A 24210-nucleotide genomic window follows, 5' to 3' on the forward strand; every position below is an offset into this window, starting at 1 on the left:
AGTGTGGTACAAGGGGAAAGCGTTAAAGACCTCTCCTTGCTTCCTGCAGTCCTAATCTTGATTTCCACTCCTCCGCTACTAGTATTGTTATTACTATGTGTTAAAACACACACACAGCCATACTGTCTGTATAACAACATGTATAACAGGAACAATTTGTCTTTAAGATGGTGAGCCCATTGGGAACAGGACTATTAACATTTTTTTAAAAAATACTCTAAGCTGCTCTGAGCCCCTGGGATAGAGCAGAATATAAATGCAATAAATAAATAAATGTAGTTTGGCCCCTTGTTAAAACATATAATAGAACATAAACATACTTACAGGATATTGCTCTCTCTATATGTTGTTATAGGATCGGGTGGGGGTGGGGGATACACTAGGTAGGCAAGTCATTGAGTCTTCTTGCTAGCATTATCCAACAGCTGTACATAGGAACATAGGAAGCTGCCATATACTGAGTCAGACCATTGGTCTATCTAACTCAGTATAGTCTTCACAGACTGGTAGCGGCTTCTCCAAGGTTGCAGGAAAGAATCTCCCTCAGCCCTATCATGGAGATGCTGCCAGGGAAGGAACTTGGAACCTAGATGCTCTTCCCAGAGCGGCTCCAGCTGTACCATCAGCTGTATGTTAATCATTGTGCAGATACAGAAAAGATTATTCAGGTTCTGCTCAGATAGTGTACTATATTAATGGATAAAATGATATGGAAGGATAGGTCAGGGATTGACAAATGGGGGATGTGGGGTGGAGACCAGGACAATTAAAATAAAGCTTATGGAACATAGGAGGCTGCCATATACTGTCAGACCATTGGTTCATCTAGCTCAGTATTGTTTATTCAGACTGGCAGCGGCTTCTTTTTTATGCAAAAATTTGCATCTTGAAAAGGGACTTTAAAGAGAAGAAAGTGGAAACATTGCTAGTGTTTAACAATTCTATGAAGACTATTATTTCTTATTTCTATAGCACTTGTATAATTTATGTATAATTTATCTGACTTCTCAGGGACTACTGCTGTTTTTAATATATACATTAAAATATGAATAAATGAGCAAAGTGTATTAACTCCATTAAACTAACTTCCAAAACATACATTCACCTTTTACTTCAAAAATGTTTGCTACAGATTCTACAGAACCTAATGCCACAGAATAACTGACAATTAACATATTGTTGACAGAAACAATGAAATATTTCCTGAAGCTAATAGGAAAATGTTATATTAGTCTTAGTATGCAAAATATCAAATTACTGCATTTCTTGCTTGTTGAATGCATTACATTTAATGTCCTTAAGGTGGCAGAAGATACCATACACCACAAAACGGCACAGGAAAATTGAAGAAATGTCTCAGTACAGTGATTTATTTCAATTCCTATTCTGCTCTCTTATTAGAAGAAACATCTAAACTTCGAAGATGCCCTAGCAATGACAACACCCCTGTGAACACAAGAATGACAGCTGTTTCAGTACTGCAGGTACCAAACAAAATTTTCAAAACTGTAAGATTCTGAAAATCAATTTATGAAAGCTGAATGTATAAGGGCAGGATAAAAACTAAAAACAACTACTTGTGCACATTGAAAAGAATAAAAATGAACTTTCCTTCAATGAGAAAAGTGACTTTCAGAAGGGGTATAGCATGCTAGAAACACTGAAATATATATTGACTTGGAGGAAAATAATGTGATCTGGGCATTAGGTATTTCAGCAAAAGGAATTTTCAAGCAAGGCAAAGTCCCAATGGAAAAGGGGCAGGGGCGTAGCAAGGTTGGAGGGGGCCCAGAGACAAGATTTTAAAATGGGTCCCTCGCTGTTACACACACACAAACACTCTTCACAATATATTGTGTACTCACACTCACATCCCCATTATGAATACGGTGAATATCTAGTTCACATTGAATCTAGTTTTTTTACTCTCTGCTCCTGCCGATCTCCAAGAGACTCAACATAATTCATAGGGGGTGCAACATGGGTGGGTGGGGAGTCATGTGATGTGCCTCGGGGGGGGGGCCTCGAGGCAGTGGGGCCCCAAGACGACTGCCTCCCCTTGCCTAATGGTAGTTACACTGATAAGGGGATTCAAACTCATCTGCCTAAAGGTTGAGCTTGAAATTTTCCTTCAGAAGTTAGGAGGGAGAAAGGTAGGTTGGGATTGACATGATCATCAAGTTCTCTTGAAATTCTGGACAACGCATAAAAGAAAATCATCTAATTTGGATGAAGCTCTTGATTATCTTGTTGACAGAACAAAGGAGGATATTCAGCAGCACAAAAGTGGTATTAAGAATTTTTAATTTTAGAAACATTTTCCAAAAAGAAGTCAATTCAAAAATGCAAAATGAAGAGGTATCTTATTCTTAGCTCAAGAGTAGAAGCCAGAGGAAATGCTCACAGCAAATGTACTTTGTATGAAGATACTCAGAAGCAAAAAGCTTCAGAGGACTGCAGGGATCTGTGCGGATCTTGGCAGTGCTGTGGTGCTAAACCCAGCACCGCAGCCTGGCTCTTAGCCTAGGTTAAGGGCGTAAATGTGCCCTTACCCTGACTCCTGTCCTGGGGTTGTGTGTCAGTGTGAGCTGCTTGCAGTTCGCACTGACACAGAGACGGATGCCCAGAGCACCTGTCCCCTGAGGGAATCCCACAGTGCACTGCACTCAGTGTGCGGTGCCCTGTGGGATTCTTGGAGGCTGGGACAAGAAGTCCCAGCCTCTGTTTACCCCCACTGCTGGGAGCAGCACAGATAGTTATCTGAGCTACTCCAAGCACAGGTCATGTGGATGTGTGGCTTGCGAGCCCCAGGGGATTGGAGCGGTCATCTGGGGGAAGGTAGGTTGAACCCTGCCTTCCCCCCATGGTCATGTGAATAGCCCAGTAAGTCTTTTGGACACTTTAACTGTACTATATACATGCTAAGTATAATTAATGCTGCTTACCCCCTCCCTGCTCATTTGGTATCAGCAAGCTCTTATCAGTAAGAGGACAGCAGAAATAAGAATAAGAAGAAATAAGAAGAGGATAGATTTCTTTTTTCTCAGTGGACTAGGACCAGAGACTATGTTTTACAGGCAAAAAACCAATATTAATTTAAAATAATAGCACAACAATAATTGAGTCAGCTGCCAGCTAATTTCCCAAGTCCCTCAGTCCATAAAACCTGAAATGAAGTACTCTGGAATTGCTGCTCATCAGGACACTATTGCACACCATTTAAAAACCAGAATAAATTTTTCATATCACTAGCAGATCCTGATTCTTGATGCCCTCTGTCCTTTTTCAGCAGAAGCTAATGAATATGCTGGAGTTTCTTAACAGTGTGTCATAAATTTCCTTTCATGTTATAGATCATTAAAATTCCATGGACACTGACCGTGGCTAATATCCTGACTAAATTACTCAACAGTACTACTCAGGAGTTACTCTGAAGGACTACCAAATTTCTATGGAACTTCTAGTATATTTAGTCATGATCCCAGTCAAAGCCCTTTGTATTTCTAATGTCAGTGGACAGGAGTTATGAACACACTTTTGTAATAGTGAATGCTTGTATTTTGAATAGTGTGTAACAATGAAAGATCAGTACCACTTAAGAACACAAGAACATAAGAAAAGCCCTGCTGGATCAGGCCCAAGGCTCATCTAGTCCAGCATCCTGCTTCACACAGTGGCCCATCAGATGCTTCTGGGAAGCTCACAGGCAGGACCTGAGGGAATGCCCTCTCTCCTACTGCTACTCCCCTGCAACTGGTATTTAGAAGCATCTTGCCTCTGAGGCTGGATGTGGCCTATAGCCCTCAGACTAGTAGCCAGTGATAGATCTCCATGAATTTATCTAAACCCTCTTAAAGCCACCCAGGCAGTTGGCTGTCACCACATCTTGTGGCAGAGAATTTACTTACCCCTTCTGCAATTCCTCAGGCTTCTAGTTCATGCACACTACAAAGGTGCATCCATCATATTTCCCACCTCCATCCACTCCCTTTTCATCAGCTTCCTGCATCACCTTCCATCTTAAGGATAAGACCTATCATTCTGCACAAGGAAACCTCAGCATTAGCAAGTGGCCAGCACTGCTATGCACATAGAAGGCAGCCCCAGGACTGTTATGGAATAGGGGTGTGCATGAATTGATTGGTGTGGTTCAGCCCAAATTTGGTTCAAATTAAGACCTAACTGCGCCAAAGTGAACTCGTTTGGTTGAACCGATCAGCTGGGCTGTTGCAAAACTCCTAAAAACAGCACATGGGCACTTCCACAGCACTACTTCCTTTGGAAACAATGCAAGTAGTGTGACACAAGTACCCACATGCTATTTTAAGGAGTTTTGCAACAGCTCACCTCCGCCACAATACTGGGACTTACATGCACAGCAATCCTGGTAGCTTGCTAAAGCCGAGATTTCTTTGCGCAGAAAGTCAGCCATGGATTTATTGTCTAAAGCAGGGATGCACAACTCGAATGCCCTGGTAGGCTGGCATCAACCATGACTTGGCATGCAGGGGCTGAGGTCAATTTTCAGCATACTATTACATTAAAATTACTAAAAATATTAACAATTATTATTTACTTGTGGATCTTTTCCCGACAAGAGACCCACAATTTTAACCAAGGATAGTGGCCACAAGTGGCCATCTGGAGTGCATGCCAGATCCAAACAAATGCAAATCCTCTCCTCTCCTCAATCGCTGTTGATTTCAGGCTGCAATCCTAGAGCTCTTCAAGGTTCCTGCTGTTGCTGCAACAGGATAGTCCTAGTTGCACAAAAGTCCCTGCGGGTCAGATCCAACCCCTGAGCCTTATGTTGTGCCAGGCCTAGTTTAAAGAATTCCCCTTCAAATCACTCTTAAATTTCTAGAGTAGATGTATCTTGAATGAATTAGCTGACAGGTAGGCATTTGATTAGTAGTCGGCTTGCTTTTCTGTGGCTCATCATGGATATTCTAATGTAGTACTTCAAAATTTGTAAGTGCCCCTGTACATCTTAATCCAGATTCCAATCTCAGGATCTGTTCTCATGATGTTTTCACTATGTGGTACCTGTAGTTTTTAGTCAGCCTACGGTGAACTTTTAGCCAGATTATCAGGTGGGTCAATTGGTTGTGTGAATGTCAATGCCATGTACTGATTAAAAACCAGTCTGTAAAAATAGACTCATATTTTGCAGCAGATTCATTCAAGAAATAAAAGAGGAATAACATCACACTATGACATGATGCCTCATGAAGTGTGAAGAAGAAACAAAACATTTTATTTATGATATAAATATGCATCAAACATGGTTAAAGACACCTACCGTATGTTTCCCCAATCAGATCTGTTATTCAAGATGAGAACAGGTGCTTCATTTCTTGACAGACTTGTGATAACATCTTCAATAACATTTTCAATTGCTCTAAGAACCTTGGAGCTGAAACAAATTATTATTATTATTAATTCAATTTCTATACCGCCCTTCCAAAAATGGCTCAAGGCAGTTTACACAGAGAAATAACAAACAAATAATTTAGAAACCTGTCCCCAAAGGGCTCACATTCTAAAAAGAAACATAAGATAGACACCAGCAACAGTCACTGGAGATACTGTGCTGTGGGTGAATAGGGCCAGTTACTCTCCCTCTGCTAAATAAAGAGAATCATCACGTTAAAAGGTGCCTCTTTGCCAAGTTAGCAGGGGTTATGACATACAATTTCATCTTCAAATATTATTATCTATATATTTAATTCACCAAGACATACCCGTGGCTAATCCCATGCGTGGCAACTCTCACAAGATTTCGTGAGCAAGGGGAGTGGGAGAGGAAGGCAAGCGGCCGCTGGTCAGCGAAAAGAAGCGGCGGCACTGGCCACTGGAAGAAAGCGCCGGGTGGCGAGAGGAAGTGGCGGCCAGGCTGGCTGCCAGGGAAAGTGCTGCCCAGTGAGATGAAGTGGTGGCCACCAGGCAGTGAGAGGAAGCGCCGCTCGGTGAGAGGAGGTGGCAGCCAGGCTGACCGCCAAAGCACTGTCTGGTGAGAGGAAGTGGCGGCTAGGGCCAACCGGCCAACTGCCGAGAGTAAGTGACAGCAGGGGCTGAAGAGAGGTGGGGAGAACAGCTGAAGGGATGGGGGGAAGATAGGGAGAACTAGAGACACAGATGCTCTGCGCCAGGTCAGCTAGTTATTATTAAAAGTATTTATACCCCACCCCTCCAGTACACTACTGCTCGGGGCAGCTCACAACAATATAATAGATGTAGAATAGAAATGTAAAATAAAATGTAAAAATAAAAGTAATAAAATTAACCAAATTAAGTAAACAAGTTAAAAGTCAGGCTAAAAACCACAATCAGTATTAAGTTTCAAATTAAAAATTATTTTAAAAGCTAAAAATTGAGTTATAAAAACGAAAAACTAAAGAACCTACCAAATATAACCAGCGTTGGAACATTAAAAAGCCTCTTTTAAAAGATGCGTTTTTAGTTGTTGTTTTTAAAAACACTGAGGGAGGGAGCATGGCAAAGCTTGTGAGGGAGGGCGTTCCAAAGTCAAGGGGCTACAACCGAAAAGGCATTGTCTCTAGTCCCCACCAACTAGATCTCTGTTAGTAGCGGGGCCATGAGCAGGGCCTGAGACAATGAGCAGAGGACCCTGGCAGGTTCGTATGGGTGAATGCGGTCCAACAGATACCCCTGCCCCAAGCCGTGTAGAGCTTTAAAAGTCAAGACCAGCACCTGGAATCTAGCCTGGAAGCGGACCAGTAACCAATGAAGCTGCTATAGGATGGGTGTGATAGTCATCTTGCACCTTGTACACCAGCCACAATTTGCAATAAAACTTTGATACGCATACATGTCTGAATTTGTTTATAAAGCTGCAAGAAGCATTTCACTGGACTTCGTCTTGCTTTGTGCTCCTAGAAATATTAATTTGCCATTTAATGCATGTGAGCTGCAGTACTGGAAAGTATATTGCCAGCCTCTCCTCGTAAGATTTTCCCCCAACCACCTAAACATTTGGATCAACTGGTTTAAAACAACTATGACTAATGCTTTAAATCAAATGATGTAATATTAGCTTTGGCCAGAGTTTGACTTAACTTGTTTTTAAATGCTGTAAACTTCAAAAAATGTTCAAGGGTATAATATAAGTACTTCCTCTCTACCATAGCACATTAACCTTTTGATCTGACACTTTGAATGAGTGCCTGTGGTTTTTAATTATATGAAGGTTTTGGCTGGATAGCAACATTGTGTGTGTGGTGGGGGAGATAAAATGTGTCATGAACTGAACTAAGAACACTAGTAGCACTCCTCCATATAACAAAATAACAGGTTGCTTTTAGTCTCCTATGAACAAAATGTCATTTTTGCTGAAGTTCCTTATACCCTCTCCTTCCAGCTGTATAGCTATGTTCTTGATAGACAGTTTTGTAAAGAGCACCCATTCCATAGGTAATGGCAATAATTTGTTAAAATACAGATAGAGTGTGTAGCTTAGTCCATGTCATATAAGCTGGGATCTGAAAACTAATTTAGGCACTCCTCAAAACTTCCTTTAGCCCAGTGACATTTTTTTTACTTGAAGAGCACACACCCATGCCATATCACAAGCCACTTTAGAGACTTCCCTCAATTTCAAATATGGCTTCCTATGAGAGTGGGAAGTGGAGGGGAATTGGTGGTGGAGGGGAATTTGGCTGCAGTTCAAAGAACACAAGTCCAAAGCCCCCTTTGGCATGCAGAACTAGTTGTGCGGTTTTTTTGTATCTAACTGTAAATTTCTAATTCTGGATGATCACATTCAGTTGTGGATAGGAATGTGGTCCTTTTCAAAATGTGAACACATTGATGGTATATATCACGGTGAACCTCAGACAATAACAATGTGCTTCCTTCCTATTAAGGAAGTATGAAGTGCTTTTTGAAGATTATTATTTATTACTCATATCTTGCAAAGGAAGCATCGGAAATTATTTTCGTTAGAGGACTAGTATTTATCAGGTTCAGAAGGAAGGGTGGAATCTGCACAATTACTCAGTTTTCAAGTATCTTCTATAAAATAAAAGGCCCTCTTCCAGGCAAAGAAGCTTCAGAATAAATACATTTTATTTACAGATTCAATAGACAGGGTCATTAGCATTGCTGATTTGTCATATTTCCTATTGGCATGTATTCCTTCAATTTCTACAGTTGTTCCAATTATCTTTTATGAGCCATATGTATACTGAATTTTATCACAGGTCTGCATAAGTCAGATAAGTTTCTGTTTCATCTTTAGAAATGCAAAGCTAAGTAAACAAAGCCAAATGGTAGATCCAGGTATCACATCTAGGCTTAATTTCTGGAGTTTGGGGCCAACAGAAGTTAAGAGCGCTTTAAAGGAGAAAGAGAAGGATTTGAATGGCATGCTCTTTGAAACAAATCACATATGTTCTCTCTTTCATTTTAGCTCCCACTTCTTGAAGATGAAGTAACCTTTAAGAAGAAAAAGATACATTACTGGCCAAACATGCCAACTTAAAAAGCACTCAGCATTAATTACAGAGAAATCTAAGCTGGGAACAGCGAAGCACTACAGATGTATCACACGAGGATAAAGCCTGTCAGCTCATTTCCAACAGGTCACAGCATGAGCATTTTTTTTTTTTTTTTGGCAACACAAATAGAAATGCACTTAAATCATTATTTCACAACTAGGATGGGCGGAGGAGTGGGGGGGACCTACACTACTAGTCCTATAGCCTTTTAGGCAAACAATTGTATATGAACATGGATTAAAATTATGCTAAATTAAATCTGGAAAGCAATGTTTGCTTAAACCAAAAGTAAAACAATAATGTTTTACACTATATAAATTTAGTGAACTAGTGTCATACATACATACATCACCAGAAGGGATAGGATTCTCAACTTCATTTTATGGCAACTGAAACTATCACCTCTCATAACCAATTCTGCAACTCACTTTTATGTGAAAAAGCCCAATGAAAGTACTGGGAATTCTAATTTATAAATATGCATAAGTTTGCAATATAGAAAATTAGTGTTTAGTAGTAGTGCTTCTACACTGTTTTGACAAATGTATATAAAAGTAATAGGAAAGAACATAAACTATGCTTGAGCTAGAAGTCCCTGTTTCAGCTCTCAGATCAGCTGTGAATTCAGAGCCAAACAAGATAAGACCTGAAACATGTTGTTTGGCCCTGTGTTTTGTGGGGAGAGGTAAAGGGAGTAAATAGTCTGGGACTGCATCTGAAGATTAATTAAAATAAATTTAGATAAAAGTTTTTTAAAGCAGGGGGATTAAATCTCCCTCCCTCATACTGCAGCCCAATCTGGATTGGTGGGCCCCTGAAGCTGCTATTACAAAAATCAAAAGCATGCAGGACCAAACACACGTAAAATCACACGTCTTTTGGCATTGTGGCCTGGACAAATCGTTATTTCTTGTTTTCAGTCCTCCATCTGTAGAGTTGCCAGGCCACATCCCAGACTATCGAGACTGTGTGTGATTCATGAACAGTTCCACAGAAGCATCAGACAATGTGGTCAGAGCCTCTGTTCTTCTGCTTCCAACTATCCTTTCTCTGGGGCAAAATGAAAGCCCTACTTGCTCTAGCAGATGGGATGAAAAGATGGACAAAGAAACCAGAGGATAAAGCATGGTAGGAGAAGCTACGACTGCTGATCAATCATAGGTAATAATTATGTTTCTGGCTGCACCTGTGAATTTTAACCATGAGGCAACAACTTTACCTAGCCAAAATATGATTGATTGATCATTTTTATCAAGGAACGTGTGTAAAGATGTCATTCCTAAGACAATGGTTGCCATCCAGGCTAAATTACTCCTGAGTAGTCCTATTGAAATTAACTAATCCTTTATAGTCCACTCCTGAGTAACTCCATCAGCCATTGTTAGCAGGGTGATATCTAACTTGAACCCATCTGCAGAGGTCTAAATAATATGGATTTTGAACTGAAACAAGCCAGTCAGAAGACAGTGGTGAAATTATCTCAGTGGATAACAATTAGAATATAAGCTTTTTATCTATGGTATATCAAATAACATTCCTGCACACTAGAGTTCCTGTTAGATCCTGTTGGAGATGGACTTCCAGTGCATCGACCTTTTGCACCAACTGTCCTAATGACCACTAGGGGCATTGGGAGTAGAGACAGTGAGTCAGGGTCTCCCTATCTGTCCCTACTCTATGACCCGTGAACTGACTCTGCAGCACTTCCTGTGCTGAGTCACAATCCTTCCTTTCCTCCTAGAGAGCAGATGGAAACATCTCGCTCTCTCCTTACCTATCCACTATGTAGTCCTTTAGATTAGAGATAGGTCTTTCCTATCTAAATGTATTTAACCAATAAATATTTAGTGTTTAGTCATACAAGGATCTCCATGTGTTTTCTCTAAACTGCTGTAATATCCAAACCATCCTCTGCTACCTACTCTGTAACTGGAGTGTGTGCTCGTTCCTTAGTGCTCTGCTGTTCTACCTATTGTGGGTAAAAATCAATAACCTCTAACAGATCCAGGTGAAAATTAGATAAAATGATCCGTGATGCTTCTACTGATGTTGTGAAAGCTAAGGTGGGAAGCAATGTGGGAAGATGATGCATAATAATATATCAGGGCAATTTGTGTGTAAAAAAATGTAGAAGATGCATGTTTTGTGCCATTCTTTTATGTGTATTCTGCAAACACATGAGTATAAGATACATATTGGCTGCATTACCTGAGATGGATGAATTGCCCGTAAAAAGGGCTTATAGCTCAGTGCCAGAACATGCTTTACACAGAGATGGTTCGAGTAACAGTCCCTGGCATTTCCAAGGTCGTAGGTAGCTGCACTGGGAAAAACTCTGCCAGCCTTAGAAACCTGCTATCAGGGCTGGAGAGTTCTGGGCTACATGGAACAAATATATAAGGCAGCTTCAAATGTTCAAAGTATGAGTGTATAGAGAACTAGAGATGGGGCACAGTTGCTCTGCACCTGTGCCAGCTAGTCTGTTACTAGTTTTGTGTAATATCTGATTTATAGAATGATCCGGGAGCACAAATTAATAAAGATTTCAAGACCCTGAAGACTGTGGGGCATCAGTGCAGACAGCCACTTTGCACTCCTCCCCCTCGTTTTACCTCGAGGGGCAAACTGGAGAGGAAGAAGAAGAAGAGAAGCTCTTTCCCTTTCTCGGCTGTTCTTGGCGAAGGGAACTCTACTTCTTCCCACCCAGCAAGCTAGTAGTAACTGTTCTGGCGTTACCTAGGAATTTCACCGCTGTGGCCGGTCACAAGGGGAGCGCGCGCCGTGTCTCCGAGCGCTTTCCCGGCAGCCTCCCTAAGGGCAACTCGGTGTTGGTCCAGCAAAGTGAACAAGGACCAGTCGGTCTCTCCGGAGAAGCTCATGATGATCTCGCTGACTGAGCCGAGCCGAGCCGAGGGCAGCGAACGAAGGAGCCCGCGCGGAAGACGAGGCGCGCGCAGCCTCTCATGCCCCGCCCCCTCCCTCTCAGCTGAGGGCGGGAAAAGCTGTTGGTTTCGCCCTACGCCCAGGTTGAGGAGGTCGAGTCTCCTCGCTTCTTCTCACCTCGAAAGCCAGCCAGAGACGGAGAGTGGGCGGGGGGCGAGCGAGGAAGAGCCTCCTTGTTCTCCTCGGACTTGTTCCATCCAGTTACTTTCTGTCAGAGTCTTTAGCAGGTTGACGAGGCAGCCGGCAGCCCTTCAAAGCCGGAGATAGAGGCGCTGGTCTCTCTTTCTTTCTCTCTCACACACAAGAAAGGGAAATGGGAGGTGGGGGGGAGGGGTTCTCTCAGAAATGCTGGAGAGCGATTATTCTGAGGGAAAGTTGCTACGAGAATTTGTTTAAAAAGCGAAACGTATGCTGTTGGTTTTTGTTACCTTGTTTAACACAAAAACAGTTTCGCTAGAAAACGTACTTGTAATTGCCTTTGGGCCCCCCCCGATGTTTTTGGACTACAACTCCCATCATCCTCAGCCACAAAGGCCATGTCTGGGTATGATGGTAGTTGTAGTCCAACAACATTTAGGGGCCCAAGGTTAAGAGATCTTGAACTATAATATTTTTTGTTTTTTAAGAAATTAAGCTCCTAAGTATTTGTCTCAAGATATACAGTAATAATTGGAGAAATTATACTTTCCCTTGTTTAACTGGATTTGGGCGATTTGCAGGCTTCTAGGATCAAGGACTAGATTAACCTATCTTCTAAGTACCCTGGTCTACTTAAGTGAGAGTTTTGTTGGGGAAACTGCCCATCTCATTTCCTGAACTTATAGTCTACTTGCCTTTTATGGCTTCCTTGATGGTACCTATTAGCCATGCTGGCATCCTCCTGGACTTAGTGGTACCTTTCCTCCTTTTGGGTATACAGTCTAACCGGGCTTCCAGTATTGTGGTTTTGAGTAAACTCCATGTATTCTGGAGCGAAGTGACTCTCCTGATTTTCCCTTTCAGCTTTTCACCATACTCCTCATTTTGGAAAAGTTTCCTTTTCTGAAATTCAAAGTGTCTATGTTAGACTTTTTTGGTGATTCTCTCCCCACATGTATGCTGAATTTGATCGCACGATGGCCACTGTTTCCTACAGGGTCGATGACACTGACATCACGCACCAAGTCTTGGGTGCCACTCAGAATTAGGTCCAAGGTCGTCTTAACTCTGGTTGGTTCCAAGACCAACTGTTCTAGGGCATAGTCAGTCAGTGTATTTAGAAATTTGACCTCTTTGTCATGACCTGACTGTGAATTTACCCAGTCTATGTGTGGGTAATTGAAGTCACCCATTGTTACTGCCCTGCCTCTGCTTGATGCTTCCCTGATTTCCTCCTGCAACTCCCAGTCACTATCAACATTTTGATTCGGAGGGCAATAGCATGTCCCTGGTAGCACATTTCCTTTCAGGCCTTGTATTGTCACCCACAGGGTTTCTGTAGAAGACTCCCGCCCACCTAGGTTTTCTACCTCCGAGCCAAGATGGGTGAGCTGGAGTGCTTGGTTGCTAATGCAGAAATATACATGGTGGGCATAACAGAAACATGGTGGAACAGTGAGAACCGGTGGTACACTGTTATCCCTGGGTATAAACTCTATAGAAAGGACAGGGAGGGGCGCCTTGGAGGAGGGGTAGCACTGTCTGTTAAAGAAGGGATAGAATCTAACAAGCTAGAAAACCTAGGTGGACTGGAGTCCTCCACAGAAACCCTGTGGGTGACTACAAGGCCGGAAAGGAATCGTGCTACTGGGGACATGCTATCGCCCTCCGGATCAAAATGCCGACAGTGACTGGGAGTTGCAGGAGGAAATCAGGGAGGCATCAAGGAGAGGCAGGGCTGTAATTTTGGGTGATTTCAACTACCCACACATAGACTGGGTAAATTCACATTCAAGTCAGGACAAAGAGGTCAAATTTCTAGATACGCTGAATGACTGTGCCTTAGAACAGTTGGTCATGGAACCGACCAGAGAGAAGGCGACCTTGGACCTAATTCTGAGTGACACCCAGGACCTGGTGCGTGATATCAGTGTCATCGACCCTTTAGGGAACAGTGACCACAGTGCCATCTAATTCAGCATACATGCGGGGAGAGAATCACCAAGGATGTCAAACACAGACATTTTAAATTTCAAAAGAGGAAACTTCTCCAAAATGAGGAGTATGGTGAAAAGAAAGCTGAGGGGGAAAATCAGGAGAGTCACTTCGCTCCAGAGTGCATGGCGTTTACTCAAAACCACAATACTAGAAGCCCAGTTAGATTGTATACCCAAAAGGAGGAAAGGTACCACTAAGTCCAGGAGGATGCCAGCATGGCTAACGGGTACCGTCAAGGAAGCCATAAAAGGGAAGAAGACTTCCTTCCGAAGTTGGAAGGCCTGTCCAAACGAAAAGAACAGAAAGGAACACACTCTGGCAAAAGAAATGCAAGGTGACAATAAGGGAGGCAAAAAGAGAGTTTGAGGAACATTTAGCCAAAAGTATCAAGGGGAATAACAAAAACTTATTTAAGTACATCAGAAGCAGGAAACGTGCCAGGGAGGCGGTTGGACCATTAGACAATGAGGGAGTGAAAGGGATTATTAAGGAGGATATGGATGTTGCAGAGAAACTGAATGAGTTCTTTGCGTCTGTCTTCACGGCAGAGGATACTGAGCATATACCTGTTCCTGAACAAGGCTTTTTAGGGATGGAGGCTAGAGAGCTGAGTCAGATAGAAGTGACAAGGGATGATGTTCTAAACTGTCTGGAAAAACTGAAAGCTAACAAATCACCAGGGCCGGATGGCATCCATCCAAGAGTCCTCAAGGAACTCAAATGTGAAATTGCCGACCCCCTTGCTAAAATATTTAACTTATCCCTGAAATCGGGCTCTGTACCAGAGGACTGGAGAGTAGCAAATGTAACACTGATTTTCAAAAAGGGATCCAGGGGCGATCCGGGAAATTACAGGCCGGTTAGCCTAACGTCCGTTCCAGGCAAATTGATGGAAAGCATCCTCAAGGATAAAATTGTAAAGCACCTAGAAGAACAGGCCCTGCTGGGAGTGAGCCAGCATGGCTTCCGCAAAGGTAAATCTTGCCTCACCAACCTTTTGGCGTTCTTTGAGAGTGTCAACAAGTATGTGGATCAAGGTGATCCAGTTGACATAGTCTACCTGGACTTCCAAAAAGCTTTTGCCAAAGTTCCTCATCAAAGACTCCTGAGGAAACTTAGCAGTCATGGAATAAAGGGACAAGTACATGTGTGGATTGCTAACTGGTTGAAAGACAGAAAACAGAGGGTAGGTATAAATGGAGAGTTTTCACAATGGAGGGAAGTAAGAAGTGGGGTGCCCCAGGGATCTGTACTGGGACCAGTGCTTTTTAATTTATTCATAAATGATCTAGAAGCAGGGGTAAGCAGCGATGTGGCCAAATTTGCAGATGATACCAAACTCTTCCAGGTAGTGAAATCCCAAACGGATTGTGAGCAGCTCCAAAAGGATCTCTCCAAACTGGGGGAGTGGGCGACAAAATGGCAAATACGGTTCAATGTTAGCAAGTGTAAAGTGATGCACATTGGAACGAAAAACCCCAACTTCAAGTATATGCTGATGGGATCTGAGCTGTCGGTGACTGACCAGGAAAGGGATCTTGGGGTTGTGGTTGACAGCTCGTTGAAAGTGTCTATTCAATGTGCAGCAGCTGTGAAAAAGGCAAATTCCATGCTAGGGATCATTAGGAAGTGGATTGAAAATAAAACGGCTAACGTTATAATGCCCTTATACAAAACTATGGTGTGACCACACTTGGAGTACTGCGTACAATTCTGGTCACCACATCTTAAAAAGGACATTGTTAAACTGGAGAAGGTACAGAAGAGGGCAACCAAGATGATCGGGGCCTAGAGCACCTTTCTTACGAGGCAAGACTACAACTCCTGGGGCTTTTTAGTTTAGAAAAAAGAGGACTGCGGGGAGACATGATAGAGGTCTATAAAATCTTGCATGCCGTGGAGAGAGAGAGATTCTTTTCCCTCTCACACAACACTAGAACCAGGGGTAACTCCATGAAATTGATTGCCAGGAGTTCTAGGACCAACAAACGGAAGTACTTTTTCACACAATGCGTGATCCACTTGTGGAACTCTCTGCCACAGGATGTGGTGACAGCCAACAACCTGGATGGCTTTAAGAGGGGTTTGGATGACTTCATGGAGGAGAGGTCTATCAATGGCTACTAGTCAGAGGGCTGTGGGCCACCTCCAGCCTCAAGGGTGTGCCTCTGAGTACCAGTTGCAGGGGAGCAATGGCAGGAGAGAGGGCACGCCCTCAACTCCTGCCTGTGGCTTCCAGCGGCATCTGGTGGGCCACTGTGCAAAACAGGATGCTGGACTAGATGGGCCTTGAGCCTGATCCAGCAGGGCTGTTCTTATGTTCTTCTTATGTACCTTGTTAGATTCTATCCCTTCTTTAACATACAGTGCTACTCTACCTCCAAGGCACCCCTCCCTGTCCTTTCTATAGAGTTTATATCCAGGAACAGTGTCCCACTGGTTCTCACTGTTCCACCATGTTTCTGTTATGCCTATTTCTGTGTTAGCAGCCAAGCACTCCAGCCCAGCCATCTTGGCTTGGAGGCTTCTGGCATTGGCATATAAGCACCTATATGCTGAATCTCTTCCCTGGTGTATGCTATCTTTCTTTGGACTCTTTGACCAGCTGGCACAGCCTTCTGTCTGCTCTTTATGTGGTTCCGCTTTGTCTACTTCTGTTTTATCTGAATCTTTTACACCCTTGCACTTTACGGGATGGCATATGCCGAATCGGATACTGTCCAGCTCCTGTCAGTTATTCTCCAGGCATCATTTTAAAAGCTGCTCTGCTACCTTTTTGATTTTAAGCACCAGCAGTTTGGTTCCATCATAGTTCAAGTGCAGCCCGTCCCTTTTGTACAGGCCTTGCTTTTCCCAAAATGTATCCCAGTGCCTAACAAATCTAAATCCCTCCTCCTGGCACGAACGTCTCATCCACACATTGAAACCCCTCAGCTCTGCCTGTCTCACTGTACTTGCTCGTGGAACAGGTAGCATTTTTGAAAATGCTACCTTGCGGGTCCTGGACTTCAATACGCTACCTATCAGCCTAGATTTGGCTTCCAGTACCTTCCGACTACATTTCCCCACATCGTTGGTGCTGACATGCGCCATGACAGCTGGCTCCTCCCCAGCACTGCCTAACAACCTATCTAGACGCTATGTGATGTCCGCAACCTTCGCATCAGGCAGGCAAGTCACCGTGCGGTCAACATGCAGGTCACAAACCCATCTCTCTATGGAGAACCACTGGGATCGTTTCCAAACCTGCTACTGGGTGGCCCAGGTTTGAAACACGCCTCTTACCTCACTGCCTGGTCATGTGGGCAGGCAAGCCTGGGGGAGAAGGAGCATCTCGGCAGCCAGGGATATCCCAGTACAGGGTGTGCAGTGCATTGTGGGATATCTAGCAGCCAGGCTGTCTGCTCCCCCCCCCTGCTCGCCACGCTGGTTGCCACCATGGTGCTCATTACTGACATGGAAAGCTTTGTTAGTTTAAGCTTCATCATTTCTATAAGTAAAACTTTGCTAATTAGGGGACAGTTTCACCAGGCAACTTAGGACAGCAGCAGTTTCATTCTCTGACAGGCTGGGGTGACATAGCACTCCCCAACGAATTTCCACTGAACAACATGTTTTCTTGATTTGTAGCATAATCTTATGAAAGATTCTGCAGAAGCCCTACTGAAATAAAAGAGCTGTGCAAGAGTATTGCAATGAGCATTGCATGATGGGACAAATGCTTCTGTTTAATTCTGCCCTTGGTGTATAGACAAAGAACTCACAATATGGGTGTCTGAGGAGGGGGCAAATTGCCCCCTTCCCCGTGGATTGAATTCTAGGTAAGTGGGTATAGAATTGCAGCTTCCCCACCCCTCACTGCAAAATGCCCTATGGATGTCCACAACTCACAATATTGCTTTCACCAATTACTAGCTATAACTGAACTGTTTAAAAACAAAACAAAACCCTATGTAGTCTATATTAATACAAATCCAGTGGGTTTTTTTTTTCTTCATTCCAGAGCCTTGGGATCTGACATGAAAGAAGTTGCTGCAATTAACAAAGATAAAACAGCAGAAGAAATTAACAAATTCTTTTAAATTCACACACCTTTCTTCTGGCCTTCAGTTATCCTGAGATTGCACAGGAAATATTTATGCAAAACCCCTGTAGCTCTGTTTAAGAACTGAATATCAAACATCAATGTTTCAGGGTTTGTTTGATACACAGACTGACATGTATATGTCAAGTCCTTAAGTAACACTGGCAAATGAAATTGCACACCGTAGGGAGGTATTTTAAAGGCTTCTTTTATTTCATTGCAGCAGCAAGTATCAACTACAAACAGGCATGACTCCAAAATTTAGCATCATTTCCTGCATTGCTCTGATTGAAGGAATAATGATAATTACAACATATATTTCAATTACCCTTCTGGCCAAACTCTAAAATATAAAAGCCTAACTACCAAAAGATTCTCAGTAAAACTATTACCACTGGGTAAATGTCAGACATTGGTTGATTAAACATAGGGTGTATTTTGAATTTTTAAAAAACTTAACACCCTCAGGCATTTCATGTGTTTTATATCAAAAGAAAGTTAAGTGTACAGATTTTTTAGCCCAGTTTTTTTAAAATCTTTTTTTTGATACCTACTTTCCTTAAGGAAAGTAAGCTTAGTAGATCACCCAGCTCTGTGTGTGTGTGTGTGTGTGCGCACGCGCGCGCGCGTGCTCATGTGCCCCACCCCCATCATCTTCACAATGCCTGGACCGATTTGAAACAAATTGTGAGCCCTTTGGGGACAGGGAGCTATCTTATTTATTTGTTGTTTCTCTGTGTTAACTGCCCTCAGCCATTTTTGGAAGGGCAGTATAGAAATTAAATAAATAAATAAATAAATTTGCTACAATTGTAGGGACATGTAGGGACACCTCAAAAGTGTAGTTTGTGATGACGTTATCCACCCCAGTTCAAGATGGCGGGTGTGTGATCATTTGAGGCATAAGTGAGTTAATGTGAAGATGGCAATTATCAATTAAGATTATAGTGACAGGAAAGTAGGCAGATTATTTCTTACCAGAACTACTTATCCCCTGTTTTTATCCAATGGACTAAAAACAAATGATTAACTGGGGAGTACATGTCATGAATCGCATACAGGTGTTAACAGTGATTTCCAAACCTCTGTGAAAATTGCTTCTGTGTCCACTTTACATTGGTTCAACACTTGCAAAATATGCATAAAAATAAATTATAGGATTATAATATGTGAAATTATGGTCAACAGCAGTTTTAGGCCTCATATCAGAAAATTCAATAAGAACTTTCCCTCATCTAATGGGGGGGACACCCTGTTTTGCTACCATCATTCCAAGAAACTGGCTACAACAAAATTATTCTAGACAATTGGGGGGGGGGAGAATTAACAGTTTGCTAACAGGTAGGAATCCAGAAGTTCGAAAAAACCTGAAAGAACATATAATTAGTGTTATGGGGGGTACTTGTCAGTCCCTCTTGGGTCCCTCAAGGCATGGTTATAAAGTAGGCAGTTTCCCAAGAAAATCATAACCACAGGTTTAAAATCCAAATAAAAATATATTTCATTGAATATAAAGTAAAGGCTTGAGTCTGACTGCATACATGGGTGTTTCCTTGTTACACAAATCCTTAGGTATTCACATGTCTGGGCTCTAATACTTAACCTCTGCATGTGTATTGTTGCTACTTGGGTGCATGGGACTAAGAGGGAATGGGGGAAGTGAAGCGGTAATGGGAAGCAGGAATAGATTAGTGAAAGGATCTGACAAAAGCCAGGGATAAGTAGTAAGAAGGGTTGGTGCTAGAACCAGTCCAGACAGGGGAGGAAAAAGATCTCAAGAAGCTTGGGGAAGGAGATAAGGAGAGGTTGGTCAAGGGAACCAGGAAAAGGCAGGGGGTGAGGACATTCACCCGAATGAGTTCGGTACAGAGAGTAGGTTGAGTTGATCTGGAGTTCCAGAGAGGGAGTGGACAGCAAGACAGGGCAGACCCAAGACAGTCTGGGTAAGGAAAGAAGATTGAATCAAGAGATCCATGGAGGGGAGTAGGGGAGAGAGAAGGAACCCAAACAAGTTTGGGCAGAGAAAGTGGATTGAGCCAGTCAGAAGATCCAGAGAAGGAGTGAAGGGAAAAGAACAGAAAAGAAGACCCAATTCTTTGGGTTGGGGTCGCCATGAGGGCTCTCTTTTTATTTTGGGAGTTGACCTCCCTCCCTGCTTGGAAAGGAGTAAATCTCTGAGGGTTTAGTATGCTGTATTTTGAGGATTATTTATTTGTTACTTTTGTATCCTCCTCTTCTCTAAAGTCTCAGAGTGGTTTACAGCATTCATTAGAATTAATAATCCTGTCCCAAAAGGGCTCACAATCTTTTTTTAAAAATCAAACAAAAGTTTAAAATGGGGAGACAAAGTTGACAGAAGGGAGGGTCCAGAAGGCACTTGGTTGTCCTCAGGCCAATGGAGGGGGCTTGCCACATGCTTCACCCTCTGCTGCAGCCTGATGACAATGGTTGTGGAAGAGGACTTGGTTCTTTGTAGAGGGGAGGGGCCAGATGACAGTTGGTCCTTCTCAGACCAATGTACTTGAACATGTAGGAGTTTCTTAGGCTTTACTGAACTTTTACACACTCTGCCACCAGGAAAAATAAACTATAAAACCTCCATAATACTTTAAACATTTCAGTCTCTCACTGTATTGGTAAATGTAGCTTTGCTTGATGTGAGTAGTGAATTGACAGAATTCACACAGACCGGAGGTTCAAAACAAACAAGAATAAAATTTCAAATGCTGCATAGCTTTTCCTGGGTAGTTTTTCCTCCTGAGTAGCTTTTCCTCCTAGCTTGCTTCCACACAACTGAAAATTGGGAGCATGCACAGCTCCCAAACCTGGGTAGAACAGTTTTTGATTGTGTGAATGACCTCAATTTGTTACAGCCCTAGCGTGCAAGTAATCAGCAAATGAACTTCTGTCCATGCCCACAGATGCGTCCACTGTTCAGATGGCAGTCTCTCCTGGAAAGTGGCTATTGACTATCTGATTGACCACCAGGTTTATGAAGATCTTTACATTGGGTTCTTGAAGAGTCTGTAGCTCACAAGATCATTGCTAAGTGCCAAAAATGATATACAGGTTTACAAGACAAATTATAGAGAGCAGAACTTCCCAACATTTTAATGCTGTACACTTTGCAACACATTTTAATAAACCACAGAAATGCAAAAGTGCTTGATCCATGTTGTGTCCCCAAGGAGTTTGTGCTTTCCTTTCTCCTACATTTGACCTCTTGATCTTTTTTTACTGGGCCTTTCAAAAGCACCTGAGTCTTCCCTTCTGGCAATGATGTCTAAATAGTCTGGGGGTTTTTAAGTCCGGCCAATTTAGCCTCTCACAAATCTTATGACAGGTTTGGCGGGATGTTGGACATGGCACTTAAAAATGCCAGGGGAATGTCTTCCGCTGTCAGTGCCTCCTGTTGACAGACCACGCAAGAGCATTGCTGTCCTGTGTCTGTCTATGGCTTTGCAGTTTTTCAATAATAGACTAGATGGAAAAATTACCAGCGTAATTCCCACAAAAAGAAAGGGATAGCGGGGTCTTTAAAATATCCCAAAGACTCGTCAATATTTTTAAGAAAAGCCACCAAGTTAGTCTTTTGCTGCTTAATGTATTTGGGACAAAAAAATTCCCTCCTCTTTATACAGCTCCAAAGGAATGAAGCTAGGGTGCGATGACAAAAAGCAGAGGGACTAACAGTCTTCAGAATGACTCCCAAAGACTGTGCAAAAATGTGGGGCTTGGGTATCTATTCTTATAGGGTAAAGGGGGAACCTTCTAGAGTCCCTTCAGGTTAAGTGTGATCTATAAAGATTCCTGGCTGGAAACAATGGATTCAGAGTGACCAGATAGGGAAATGAGCTGGCTCAGGAAATTAAATGTCTGGGGGTGTGAGGGAGGCAGAGATATGCTAGAAAGAGAGACAAGCCATGGCAACCATATTTGGGAATCTCAGAAATGGGTTGGAATGGCCATGTAGAATGTTTTGTTTGGGGTGTTGGGGGGGGCCTTTGGGGACCCCCACTAGGTCAGGATGCATTAGCTATGCTTCCTTCCTAACTGACTTCCTAGGCTATTCCTTGCCTGAGTAACATTCTTTCTTTCCTGGACTCTCCTAAACATAGGCCAGGCCAAGCAAGGGAGTGTACAGAGAGCCGTAATTCTGGACCCCGTAACATTAGTAAGCATTTTTTTAAAAAACATCTTTTATTGTAGCACTTTTCAATTTCTCATGACTGTGAGAAAAAATTGCAGAAAAATGCCTTCCATAAGCCAGTAGATTTGACTATGAACAAGTTATCGGAGTATGGGAAACAGACCTATCACCTGCTGCTTACATGGAAAGATGCTGATCTGTTTTAATGACCAGGGCTGCTAGTATAGAAACAGGAGATGAAAAGTCATTCACAGCAAAGAGCATAAAGAGGGCATATCCTTTCTGATTTGACATGCCTTGCTTAAATAATAAAATCCAGTAAGTTTTAGCTTACATAACATTTGAATGAGAAACAAATGCAAGTAATTTGGTATCATGGCAGCCAAGTCAGTACAGCAGAGGGATTTTATTTTCTGACCATTGTTCTTTGTTTTGAACCATTTAGCCATTTATATGTCTGACAGATCCCTTCTTTAGTGAAAAGGAAGCTTTTGTACAATCTTTGTCACAATGAATTTGGAATTTAACATTGGAGATACTTACCTTTATTGTGTAGCATGAGACAGCAGTGCACACAGGAGACACAATAATACTAAGGAGTTATATTGAAGTGAACATCAAGTCAGAGACTGAATAAATGGTTGATCTCTGGAATGGAGAGACAGCCCGGGCTGTTGACACGGTTGCTCCTAAACACCTTCTCCGGCTTGGTGGAGCCCGTTCAGCTCCTTGGTTTCCTCGGAGCTTAGGGCGATGAAACAACTTGGGCGACAGCTGGAACGATGCTGGAGGAAGAGTCGTGATGAATCCGACGGAACACGGGCTAGAGCCCATTTTAGGGACTACTCCGTGGCGATGGGGATGGTGAAGAAATGCTTTTTCTCCACCCCCATTGCATCTGCTCAGTGCAGACAAACAGAGCTGTTTCGTGTAGCTAAGACATTGCTGCACATATCCCCCCAGCTAGTGGGGGAGGAACCATCCACAGCCCGCTGTGATCAGTTTGCCAGTCACTTTGCGGATAAAGTCACTCACATCCGTGCTGATTTGGACTCCAGAGTTTTGGCAGTTCCGGCAGACGTGCCTCTGGTACCATCTGGTCCTATTGTGTTGGATTTTTTTCAGTTGGTGCGGCCTGAGGATGTGGACAAGATCCTGGGCAGTGTGCAGGCAACGTGTGCTCTTGACCCTTGTCCTTCATGGCTAATAAAAGCTGCCAGGGAGGGGACTGGTAGATAGTTGGAGGTGATCATTAATGCCTCATTAAGGGAAGGCAGGATGCCATCGTGCCTCAAGGAGCCGATGGTAAGACCATTATTAAAAAAGCCCTCCCTTGATTCCTCCAACCCGGACAACTTTTGGGGCAAGGTGATAGAGCGTGTGGTGGCGTCCCAGCTGCAGAGGGTCTTGGATGATACTGATTATCTGGACCCTTTTCAATCTGGCTTCCGCCCCGGGTATGGGATTGAGACTGCCTTGGTCGCTCTAGTGGATGACCTATGCCGGGAACTAGACAGGAGGAGTGCATCCCTGTTAGTTCTGCTGGACCTCTCAGCGGCGTTCGATACCATCGACCATGATATCCTTCTGGGCCGCTTCTTGAGTATGGGAATCGGAGGTACTGCGTTGCAGGGATTCCAGTCCTTTCTTGAGGGGAGGGTCCAGAAGGTGGTGCTGGGAGACTACTTCTTGGCCCTGTGGCCATTGGCCTGTGGGGACCCGCAGGGTTTGGTCTTGTCCCCCATGCTGTTTAACATCTACATGAAACCGCTGGGAGAGGTCATCCAGGGACTTGGACTGAGTTGTCAGCAATATGCGGATGACACTCAGCTCTATTTCTCCTTGTCACCTGATCCTAGGGAGGCGGTGGATGTCCTGAATCGGGGGGTTGGGAGCCGTGATGGGTTGGATGTGGGCTAATAAACTGAAATTGAATCCAGACAAGATGGAGGTAATGTTGGTCAGTAGGAGTGCCAGTCAGGATGAGGAGATTTTACCGGTTCTGGATGGGGTTGCACTCCCCTTGAAAGAGCAAGTATGCAGCTTGGGGGTATTACTGGACCCGGCTCTGCTTTTGGAAGCTCAGGTGGAGGCGGTGGCCAGGGGTACCTTTGCACGGCTTTGGCTAGTGCGCCAGCTGCATCCCTTTCTCGAGAAGGCAGATCTGGCCACAGTTACCCATGCCTTAGTCACGTCATGGCTGGATTACTGTAATGCGCTCTATGTGGGGCTGCCCTTGAAGAATATCTGGAAACTGCAGGCAGTGCAAAATGCGGCAGCTAGGGTTTTATCTGGAGCTGCCCGGTGGGAACACATCACACCCATTTTGCACTGGCTACAAGTTTGTTTCCGGGTCCAATTCAAGGTGCTGTTTTTGA

General features: G+C 43.3%; 1 protein-coding gene and 1 long non-coding RNA gene across 4 annotated transcripts in view; one reads left to right on the forward strand and one right to left on the reverse strand.

Annotated features, from left to right (window-relative positions):
* SPO11 (SPO11 initiator of meiotic double stranded breaks) overlaps window positions 1-11746 on the reverse strand; it is a 51902-nt gene extending 40156 nt beyond the window's left edge. Inside the window, exons 1-2 of one of the 2 annotated variants that reach the window (XM_053250815.1) lie at window positions 11580-11746; window positions 5303-5416 (exon numbers count right to left, since the gene is read on the reverse strand). In XM_053250815.1, coding sequence (XP_053106790.1) covers window positions 5303-5416; window positions 11580-11659 — 194 coding nt within the window. In that variant the 5' untranslated portion in view covers window positions 11660-11746. The other variant, XM_053250814.1, reaches the window with a different exon arrangement.
* Window positions 1-24210, forward strand: part of LOC128325239 (uncharacterized) — an 81166-nt gene that overhangs the window by 48664 nt on the left and 8292 nt on the right. The window contains exons 3-5 of one of the 2 annotated variants that reach the window (XR_008307321.1): window positions 1402-1484; window positions 8432-8603; window positions 9440-9680. This is a non-coding gene — a long non-coding RNA (uncharacterized LOC128325239). Of the gene's footprint in view, window positions 1-1401; window positions 1485-8431; window positions 9681-24210 lie in introns of both variants that reach the window. The other variant, XR_008307320.1, reaches the window with a different exon arrangement.

This window comes from Hemicordylus capensis, chromosome 4 (assembly GCF_027244095.1).
Source record: "Hemicordylus capensis ecotype Gifberg chromosome 4, rHemCap1.1.pri, whole genome shotgun sequence".
In the NCBI taxonomy this organism is placed as follows: Eukaryota; Metazoa; Chordata; class Lepidosauria; order Squamata; family Cordylidae; genus Hemicordylus; species Hemicordylus capensis.